This window comes from Amphiura filiformis, chromosome 19 (genome assembly GCF_039555335.1).
Source record: "Amphiura filiformis chromosome 19, Afil_fr2py, whole genome shotgun sequence".
Classification (NCBI taxonomy): Eukaryota; Metazoa; Echinodermata; class Ophiuroidea; order Amphilepidida; family Amphiuridae; genus Amphiura; species Amphiura filiformis.
This window is the reverse complement of record NC_092646.1, coordinates 36312529-36324435: the sequence shown is the minus strand read 5'-3', so window position 1 is coordinate 36324435 and position 11907 is coordinate 36312529. Positions and strand designations below refer to the sequence as shown.

General features: G+C 39.4%; 1 protein-coding gene across 1 annotated transcript; it reads left to right on the top strand.

Moving 5' to 3' along the window:
- The first annotated feature begins 2702 nt into the window (after nt 1–2702).
- LOC140140537 (warthog protein 4-like) lies at nt 2703–3335 on the top strand. The gene has a single exon (XM_072162296.1). The coding sequence runs from the start codon at nt 2703–2705 to the stop codon at nt 3333–3335; it is 633 nt and encodes a 210-aa protein (XP_072018397.1).
- Nucleotides 3336–11907: the final 8572 nt, after the last annotated feature.

Here is an 11907-nt window from a genome sequence, read left to right as displayed (position 1 = left end):
TTTTAAGCAGTGTCCGATTTACAAATTTTTTCCTACCTGCACTGGTGCATGCAGCCCAAAATTTCTACATGCACAGCAAAAAGTGTGCATGCACCAAAATTAAAGCAAACATAAAATCACATTGAATCACCGTCACGATCATTGTCAGGAATAAGCTTGTAATAATATTCCCGGCTCCACTGTCAGTGTCATTTTTATGCCGATCACTCGCCGATTTCTTAGCCAAAACACTGGATGCTGTGGCTTCATCTGTTCTAGAACTGGTTCTAGTTCTGGAAGTCAATGAAAAAAAGTGACAGTTCTCACGTGATAGGGGTATCGGGAATTGTCAATTGCGCCAGCCCTTCTAATGAAGTCAGGATGTTGCGCTAAAAATAGATTGGGTTTTTCCAAATTGGACTGACTGCTTGTTTACTTTTGTATATTGGCCTTGTCATATCGCTAGCGCTAAAATTGTACATGCACGCGTGCAGGCAGGTAGTGAAAAGCTGCATGCACAGAGGAAATGTTACATGCACTGGTGCAGGTATGCAGGCGGTATTGATTAAAATCGAACACTGATTTTAAGCATGAGTGGCAACTCTTTCTCATGCCAAGGTTAAATTGATGACATGTCTTGACCTAATTGCAGTGTTGCCAAAACTTTTCAGCATCAAGGAGTGGCGCATTGACTCGCCAGGCCGCGGTAAAGGATTCTCAATTAGCCCAATTTTGAACCTTCCAAAAAAAGCGCCCAATACCTGATATTTGGGCGGATTTACCCGAATTTAGAACGCAAAACACCCAATTGGGCGGAAAAGCACTTGACTTTAAAACTTCCGGTACTTACTGGGAAGTTACCGACCGATCAATAAATGGTCACGGGGGTCACAAAACCGGGACTTATAGCCGTTGCCTTGAGTGCAGTTTTAACGTGGCTCGCTTCCTGATGTTGTTTGTCCTCGTCTGTAGTGACCAATTTGTCCACTCTATCCATCAGTGTTTTTGAGAAAAGCGCCAAATTTGATTTTCCATGTCAATTTATTTCGGTCCACCACAGCAACTTGAAAATTGCATTTTTTTTTCAACTTTGACCAACATTTTGGATATTTTAAAGTATATTTTTAAAACGAAGAAAAAACGCTGTTATTTTGCTGAAAGTGTCTTTTTCCTTAAATCCGCTACCGGTTAGAACCTCCCACCACACTCCTTCGTTAATCGTGTAAAATGGAGTTTAAGTATCTTGAAAACAAAGCTGGTATATCTAACACTAACACTTCTTCTTCTTCCTTATAAGTGCCTCCCTTATATGTATGAGTATTATCGCACTGCGTACAGACAAGCTATACTTATTTTTTACTCTGGAACCTAGAGTAGATGAGTGTATTTTTGAAGTACAGTCAACAGTACCGGGATGATCCCCTGCTCTTTTCGAATAGCCTGTGACGTTCTTTAACGTGCACACTGCATTAAAGTCAGAAATACATACACGGGACCGACGGCTTAAGAGGTACTTACACCCCTGGCCAATTTTTGTGCCTATTTTTGCATTTTTCTCAAAATTATAGCACATTGGTGACAAGTAAGATATGTATATTATAGGGGCAAGGACTACAACTACTGCACTGAAAATTCAGCAACTCAAGGCAAGTAGTTATTGATTTATTGATCAAATATTGGTTTTCCTCCTTTTGACTGTAACTCCACAACTGTTGTCTGTGTTGAAATAAAATTGCCAGTGAAGTAGTTGTAGTCCTTGCCCCTATAATATACATATCTTTCTTGTCACCAATGCGCTATAATTTTTGAGAAAAATGTAAAAATAGGCACAAATTTGGGCAGGGGTGTAGTACCCCCTTAAAGTGCCCTCCGAAGCAATAAGCAAGTAGAGTGAAGTGCCTTGCTCAAGGACACAAAGAGCCAGCCGAGTTCAGGCGGACCTGGGATTCGAACCCTTGACCCTTGGATTCACAGTCCAACGCCTCCCCTCTGCTTTTATCACCATAATAATTAGTACTTGGCACAGATTTTAATTAATACATGTATACTCGTACAATCAAGTAAAATATCATTTATTTTCCTCAAAATAATAATGATCATGTTATCAAAAACTATTATATTTTATGAAATAACACTGTACAGGACATGCAACCAGTGGCATGGGGGTAATGTCCCCAAGAGGAACTCTTGCCCTCCCCCCTATTCCCCCAGTAAAAATCATTGGTAGATTATGTCCCCCCCCCATCACTCATTCCCCATTAATAACCCCCCCTTCTTCCCCGAAAAAATTCTGATTCAAATGACATTATTATTACAGCTCAGTGGCGTGTGTGGGGACAATGGGGATCATGGGGAGCTTGTAAAAATCCGTATTCGGGGCAGTTTGTCGGATTTATTCCTCCAGATCTCATCCAAGACAGATACAGAACGTGTGTCGGAAATGTTGGCAGTTGTCATGGATCCAATGAAGAAAGTCGAAAATGCAAAAAAGATGGTAAATTATATGTACGATCTTTGTATCCCTGTTTTCTCTCATGTTTCTGAACCCGTTAAATATTAGGCACCACTTTCAATTTGGTCCTATAGAACTATCGGTGCCCGGTTATGTACCCGGGGACATCTTTTTCTCGTTTTGCATCCATTTTCTTAGATTATAATATCCTTTTTCACTTCTCATTTTTATTTGTTTTATTTTAGCAGGATCATGTTTTGCTTCCGACTCTATGGTTCGCGTGAAACTACTCACCAAAGATGACGGCACGAAAATAGAACGTAAACGAATGGATCAACTAAAAGTAGGAGATAACGTGGAAAGCTTTGACGCGGAAACCAACTCGGTAACATTTTCCGAAGTGTACTTCATATCTCATGAAGATGATACCAGCAACTCCTCTCGCTTGGTAAAGTTAGTCTTCGTATTCGAGGATGAGAAAGAGCTATCTCTTCGTCTACATTCGAAGCATTTGGTATACGCGTGTAGAATTGAGGAGAAAGCTGAACCAAATGTAGCACCTATCACTGATTCCTGTCGGTATCCACCGATGAATCCAGTAACCGCTGGGAGTGTGAAAATCGGCGATTTCGTGTGGCTGAGAAATTCTGCCGGTAAATTCACGCCAAAACCGGTGATTGACCTCGGTGAGTCTTGGAATGGCATTCGACATCCAATGACTCTTAACCATTACATCGTTGTAGATGATGTTTTGGCGTCTGTTCATATGTATGATGAATGGTTATACAGACAGGTCACGGCTCCTTTAAGGTTTCTGTACGGTATCAGCCCGTCTATTACCGACACAAGCCTTGTTAAGAAGCTGGTCCAAATGTGGGATCATGTCGAAGAAAATATTTTGTAAATAATTTGAGGCACAGGTTGGATGAATTAATTAAGGTTAAGAATATTGAACTACGAAGACATTAAACTAATATATGTTTGTCTGGCGTAATGTATGATAAAAAGGTGAATTTTGGATATGCTTTTTCTTGTTTTTTATAACAAGGAAGCTTTACTTACCCCAAACTTCCCACGTAGTCTTGACTCGATGTCCGTTGCTGGTTGGTATTATTCCAATTAAGCGATTTTAGTTATTTTCTTACATTTGACCACACAATTTGCCCACCAAAATGTGGACTATATTCCCAAAACTAGCAATGGCCGCTGTTGGATTGTAACATTCACCAATAGTTCCCGAAATTCCCATTGTGTGAAGGAGCTTTTTGAAGGAGCTTTTTGTAACTTACGTTATGCAACGTAACTTACGTTGCGTTGTTAATTTATGCAACGTAACTTACGTTGCGTATAAACTTACGTTGCATGTCGTTGTTAAGTTACCCAACGTAACTTATGTTGCGTTGCGCAACTTATGTTGCGTTGCGCAACTTATATGTTGCGTAATGTAAGTTACGTCACACAATGTTACGCAACTCACAATGTTACGCAACTTACGTCACAATGTTACGCAACTTACGTCCTAATAACAGTAGGATGTAATTAACACCATGCATACATAACAATACGATGTGTGTATAATCATGATAATAGGCCCGGTCTTAGACTAATGTGTGTATGCGTAGACTACGGCAAGTAGGCCTATAATGCCTGCCCCTGACGGTACGATGCATGAGGGCCCAGCCATAGACTACGGTAAGTGTAATGCCTAAATGGTGAAATGTCTTGGAAAAGGTTAGGTAAAGAGGATTACATGTACCGTACATAGTCATGGTACTACTACTACTGCTAGGCCTAGCAGGACCAGTAGGCCTATTTTGTCCTACATTCATGCAAAACATATCATGACAGGCTAGGCCTATCATTCTTAATCTAGGCCTACTCACATTTGAATACTAAGCCATGAAGCCCGAGCCTAGTCATAATTTTGGGACTCTCTTGTACAATTGAGACTTGAGATCCAACCCATGATTTGGCATGAAGACATGAACTTACCTTTTTTAACATGAAGAATACCATCCATTCGATTTCAAGTGCAGCATGTGCAGTGCATCGTCTGATGTAGGAGACATTGTATTGACAGGTTGGCACTAAACTTTCACAGCGGGACTGACAGTCGTGCAGTGACAAGCATACTCAGATTCAGACATGACAAACACTGATACATCGTAATTTAAATTTGTAAACCAGCACCATCACGATCACTCTGTTCATGCTATTCATGGTTTGATTTAATATGACATGAAGACCTGGGCGGGTTCAAGAACATGACAACATTCTGCTCTTCGTGCAGCATATTTGTCAATTATGCATGTCTGAATCTGATGTACGGCATAATATGCCATACTCAGAATACTATGTAGGCCCTACATGTCTATCATGCCATGGCATGGTATGCAATCATCATGATCATTCATGCATTGCATTCATGACCATCACGACAATGAATTTCTTTGTCTGTCTTGAGAACGTGCATGACTGAGTAGCTTTCTGTAGTACTTATATACATGCTTAGCCCGTGCCTAGCCTGCACTGATCAATGAATAACATACAAATCACGGTGTGTGTACAATCCGTATAGTTGAATCAGGCTGCTTGTTGACAGTGCACATCCAACATGTCCAATGCCGATCGCCATTTACATGGCACAAAAATGCCTCCTATTTTGCTCTAAAACAACCCATGACTTCAGATAAACGGTCTAAAAGATAACCAGCAACGTCACCTTCAACTTCTCCAGCCAAAGTTTCAGCATTGACAATCAGGTTTGAAATTAAACATATTTTGTTGTTTTTTCTATGCACTTTCACACAGACAAGCTGATGGTATCTCTCTGCTCTGATTTCACAAAAAATGCAATTTCATGAATAATTAATCATGTATCATCTCTTTTACAAGCACTTACTGGCCGTACAACAAGTATTGCTCAGGCGTCAACGATAATACTGCTGATGAGTTTGAGCTAGTTTCTACGTCATTAATTGAGCTACTGCGCATGCACTCCGGAATTCCGTCGTGAAAACAATAAAATACAAAAGAAACTAGATGCCACAGTAATGTGTTTTACCAAACACGAATATCTATGCCCGTGACCACACCTAACCCCCTTCCCCTATTCACAAACGAAAACTTGGTAAGCACCATGTGAAAGCACTTGTTTTAAGCTTTCATTTGATATACATGTAATGCTCATAACACTGAACTGGCCCACACTCTCTCTAATACCCTACCAAGCCTTCACTCTCTTTTATACCCCCATCAGACCATCACCCTCTCTAAAACACCACCAGACTGGACCACACTCTCTCTAATACCCTAGTTTGCTTTTTAAAGCCTTTAGACTTTGACCTCTGGGGATGCGGCTAACATAGAATACATCTAGGGTCATGGGTCATCATTGTACCAAGTATGAACCCTGAGGGCGCTGTAGTTCATGAGCTAGAGCTGTTTGAAATTTTACACATATTGCCCCCTGTAGCCCATGACCTTTGACCTCTGGGGTCGATGTTACTGCAGAAAATATCTAAGGGTCATGGGCCATCGTTGTACCAAGTATGAACCCTGAGGGCGCTATAGTTCTTGAGCTAAAGCTGTTTTAAAAGTTTACACATATTGCTCCCTGTGGCCTATGACCTTTGACTTCTGGGGTCGTGACTACCATAGGTTACATTTAGGGGTCATGGGTCATCAATATACTAAGTATGAACCCTGAGGGCGCTATAGTTCTTGAGCTAGAGCTGTTTGAAATTTTACACATATTGCCCCCTGTAGCCCATGACCTTTGACCTCTTGAAATTTTTAGGGGTCTTGGGCCATCATTATACCAATTATGGGCCCCGAGGCTACTTTAGTTCTTGAGCTAGAGGGGTGCAAAGGACTGGTCTTAAGGAGAAGAAGAAGGCGAAAAAGGAGAAGACTAAACGCAACAAATACAATATCTATGCCCCGTTACACGGGCATAGATAATTTCTCGACACTTTTTTGCATGTTTCGTTCTCAGGCCCCGAACGAGAACCGGCCATTTTATTCCGCCATTTTGAATTGTTTCGAGGTCGGGGCCAAGGGACTCAGGCTAGCACACCAACATGGGAAAACGTGACCAAACTAATCGGCACACAAACGCTTAATATCCATGAGTGGAGAAATTACCAGCCCTTGCACTCGGCAAAATAAAGCGTACAACGGGATTGATAAAAATTTGAGCCCCATGAATAAGCAAGTGCCGCCTCCTTGACATCTGCTATGGTAGCAGCTTTGAAGATAAAAAATAATGTCTAGAGCAATATCTGTGTTATTCAAGGCCTCTCTTTTATCTATTGACCTAAAAAAATGATGCAAACTATTATAATAGCGTCCCTGAGCTAATGTGACACATATTCAATGAGACACAAAGGAATTGGCCTACTGATTATGCTTGAGCGAACTCCATACGATCAGTACAAATTAATTCCGGACAAGTAACAAAGGCCATAATGCAGACAAACTGCCTGGCAATGACGTCACATTAGTCTATATTGTAATCAGATAATAATAGTCTGGTAATCGTATACAATATGATCAGTACGAAAAGTCCAGAGCGATTTTTTATTTATTTCTAAAATTTAAAAAAACACTTTTCAGCGGGAATTACACAACTGAAGTTATGAAAAGGTTGAAAGACTACAATATTATGCCATAAACAAGAATATGTAACATTCAATTCTTTCATTTTGGATGTAATTATAAATTTCCAAATCATTATCCAAACAGATACAATGTTTTAGGAACAAGATTTTTTTTTTCAAAATTGACCAAGAGAAAAGTCCATTTTATTTGATAAAAAAAAATTGTTTTTTAAATCTAGGAACTACAATTTGTTTTGATGCTTTAATAAATGAAAAATTGTTATATTTTGACTCAAGGCCAAAATCACCTTTTACCCGAACTCACACGAATGCACAACACAAATACACTGTTTGATTAAGCAAACAAAATCTAAGTCTTTAATTGATAGCAATATATGATTGGTACAATGTATGACAACAAATGCACGTATAAAATGATCACACAATCACAATAATAGTTTAACTACTCAGTACTTAACCAGCAGTCTTCTTCTTGAAGATAGCAGAGTTCTTGCAATGTTCTGGATGGCTGATGTAAATATCCTTAATCACTTGTCTTGCATAAATCAGCGAAGTCCTTTGTACACTTGCACTTAATATCCTTGCGTATAAAATCCCCACACAAAATGGTGCTGCTTACTCCAAACAATGATCTCCTTGCGCTGCTTTCTCCAAACGATTATCTCCTTGTGCTGCTTTCTCCAAACATTTATCTCTCCTTGCGCTGCTTTCTACAAAATGGTGTTTCTTTCACCAATCACTCTTTCTCCAGGGAACAGGCTTCTTTAACACTGCTCCGCTGTATTTGACAGATGTGTTGTTTTCATAAACCCAGCAAACTCCAGCAATTCGACAGAAGAATTTTAATCCTTTGACGAAGAAGAGCACATTAAAATCTCCTTCGTTGCTGTATTAAAAATAGCTCAAATATTGGCTATGTAAACTGGTTAAAATGTACTTCTTTTTTGAAGCACGAAGACCAACACATACATGTGAAGATTTACAATCTCCCACGACATTCTGTGAAACCAAACTCAAGCCTCCAGCTTTTTATACCAGTACCCATCAAAACCTATCATCTATTAAAAACCATCGCTTCATTCGCATCTTCACAGATGATGCAAGCTTGGGATTTCCGAGGATTAATTATACACATTAACCTTTCACATTACATCACTTCCTGGGGGGTTTTCCTATGGTACAATACACTGAACTGGGGATTTCAAGCTCCAAACATAGATCTGACTTTGTTTACAATAATTTGTGGGGAATCCAAAAAATGACTTGAAACACCAACACTTGCAAAGTGCAAGGGGGTTTCCCATCTCACGAAATACTTTCAGCTTGTAAACAAAGCCAAATAATTAAATTAAATTACTCAAGGCACATCACAGTATAAACATGATAAAGAGAACAGACTTGTAATCAGCCTAAAAAGTTAGCCCATTGAGAAATGCATACTTGTTGTGAATATGTGGCGAGTAGACTTGAACAAATCTTGATTTTGTAAATAATTAAAGATCCGCACAACATTGGCGAGGTGCTCCTATAGAGAAAGAGGAATTTCGAATGCACCACTAGATAGATTTCACACCAACAAATCGGGTCTGAACTCAGTGTTTTTATTCTGAGAACCACACCAGGTTGATTTAATGGGAGAAAAAATGGGGGCGGGTTGCCCGGGGGAGGGGGAATTGCACGGTTTTCTCGAGACAAAATAACAAAAAAAGTTGATTGTTAGCATGGTATACAGATCAATACGATAACATTATACATATTATTAGCTTTTTTTATACCAAATTTTCCCATCGGCATTGACAAAATCATCAATCGATAAGGATTCTAGTGGTGTGCACCAAGAAAAACAAATCAAACAGAAATGGCGAATAATAAAAGCTGAACATTGTTAGGTGCTCATCAGGCTAGGCCTATATATTTTTAAAAGGCCTGATTCAATTCCATGTTTTCGTCGAAGTCAAGGGTTCGATGAAGTACACGAGCGAGTACACAAATTTTTTAAGCTTACAGTTACTGCATGCATGTTGAACTCATGAACTACACTCGGTTTCAGAGAAGACCGACAGTCCCTTGCTCAGATTGACGCGAACGCCCTGTTTAAAATGAGCGACATTTTGACTCGTAATCTGCCAATCAGATTACCGCGTCTGCTGTTATGATTGTCAGACGAATGAATCAGCCAATCAGAACCACACTTCCGTGTTTATGATGTACACTCTCTCAAAATGTAAACAAGTGCCGTTCTTCTTTGACAGAAACTGTAGCGTAGCGGAGCACATGCATGCCATGGCCATATCTGTAATACATGTAGCCGTAGCAACAACATACAAGATTAAGCATGTTTAAAATAAAATTGTACGCATACCGAAAGAAACTTCGCATAGTGTGGCAAATAAATATGATTTTGAATTTGCAAATCATTAATTATCCATACATGATACAGATACAATGTTTTAGGCCAGACTTGTCACAGTCTAAAAAGTTTTTTATTGTTATTTTCAGTATTATAACATGGTAGGCTTGGAACAAATCTTTACTTAGCATACAGGCGTATTACACCAAACCAAATTAATTTCTATTCTCAGAAAAAAGCCATAGGTGGCTTAAAATAATCATTAAAATGAGCAGAAATTTCCATAAGTTTGGCTAAATTTGGATTGGTCACGATTAGTAATATTAAATCCTGCAAGTGTACTACTGTGAGATGTTGTTCCTTCGAAGAATGATGAAGATCCCGTGGACTGATAAAGTGTCTAATGACGATGTCCTAAGTAGAGCAAATGTGAACAGGAAGCTGTTACGGGAAATCAGAGTTAAGCAGCTCAAATTCCTTGGTCATATCCTCCGAAAGGATGGTTTCGAGAACCTAGTATTGACAGGAAGGATAGAAGGCACAAGGAGCAGAGGCAGGAAGAGAGTGATGTGGTTATCAAATCTGAAAGACTGGCTAAAAGAAAGGGGAGCTGAACATAAAGCGACAGAGCTTCTGGAGATGGCCTATAACAGAGAACTGTGGCATGACATGATCGCCAACGTCCTAGGATATGACACCTAGAGAGAGAGAGGCCTATTTTTTATAAATGCATTTCGGCCATAAATGTTTCGCATGATTTTATGTTAAATGCGTGCGAAAATTACATTCTTGAACATGCAAATTAATTGTTAATTGGAAAATTTGAACAACATTAAATATTGTGTTAATATAGTAGAGAAAGCGAATAGGCCTACTTCACGTTGATAGGAATATGGCTAAATTCCAAAACAAGTTTGACACCGCACGTTTGAAATAGCTCGGTAAATGGCAAATTTTATGGCGATGCCGACATTTTAAAAAAAATTAACAATTGGCGCAGTGTCGACACCCAGTATTATAAATATAAACTTAATACTCCGTATGGTGAGCGACGGGCGATTGGTATTTCACCAAACGCAAGAAAATGAGTCCTATCTGATTGGCTAGAAATCGATCGCTAGATCGCTCAGTGGTGGAGTACAATCTCAAAATGGAGAGATGTATTCAATTCGATTGAAATCAATATTCTATTATTGACGCAGATAAAGAAAGTGGTATAGTGTGTCGATAATGTACATTGTATTTAAGATACAGCAACTGGATCTTACACGGGTTCCTTTATATAAATTCATTTCTCAAACAGTTGAATATATCACAATTTTTACTTTTGATTTCAAAATCGTTACTTATAAAATGCAGTAAAATATTTCCACAGCAAACAGCAATCCCCGCTAATTAGTGTATTGCATTTCGAGTTAGTGTATTGGAAACAAAACCTGGGTTTTACCTGACAACAAATCGAATTTTCTTATAATGGCAACACCATAATGTGGTACTGATCATGCGCAAATCGTAGAATAGAAACTCTGCGGCAGGCTCTATGGTATCTCATATAGTGTAAATGGTATGCCTAGCCTGAGTCGCTCGGCCTATCTCGAAAAAATCGCCATGCGTAGCTTTTGAAAAACGAGAGGATTCGCCGTACTATCGCGGCAATTTTTGACACGAAGATATAGGGATGATGACGCTGTGCGATGGCCAAACCAAAAAACCTGTATAATGTGCGATACCTACAAAGTGAAGAACTTGAAAAAGAACATTTCAGCCCGAATCGCGAGTCAAATAATCGAAAAGTCGCCCAAGTTTTCTCTTAACCATTGGTTCGTATGTCGACAGTAAACTACCGAAATATTTATAATGTTGAAAAGTCGCCCAATTTTTTTCTTAACCATTGGTTTCTATGGGACAGGAATTGTCAAAAGTCCCAATTGGCTACCAACTCGCGGGTTTGGTTGGTAACCCTGTGAAGAAGTAAAATCAGATCAATGCTCATTCACGTGGATGATGAACATTGATCGCGATCGAAGAGGACATAAATAAATTGAATGAATGAATGAATGATTGTTACGCAATAGTGATGTTAATCCAAAGCTGGAAGCTAGTAGTTGGCAGCTGGAAGGCAAGTCTAATCTGATTGGCTGAATATTATCAGTAGCCGTCAGCAGGCGTGGTTAGTCAGTTTGACATTTCCCCCGACTTTCCAGGTCAGGATATGTCGAATCTAGAAGGACCCACGCCTGACGGCGTGGACTATCGTACTAAATGGAGCGAGGTCCTCCTTGAAGGACTACGTTTGCACGGTATTTTTGTGGGACACGAGAGCACATCAGACATATCAAATGACATTCTGAATACGAAGAATGTCCTGTGAAATAATGGTTTTAGCCCATTGTTTCCAAAAAAACCACAATTGAACTTAAGGGGGTTCGAAACGATGTTTCTGGAAAACAGAAACTGAATTTAGAACCATTTGAATAGATTGAATAAGTTAAGCTAAATACACT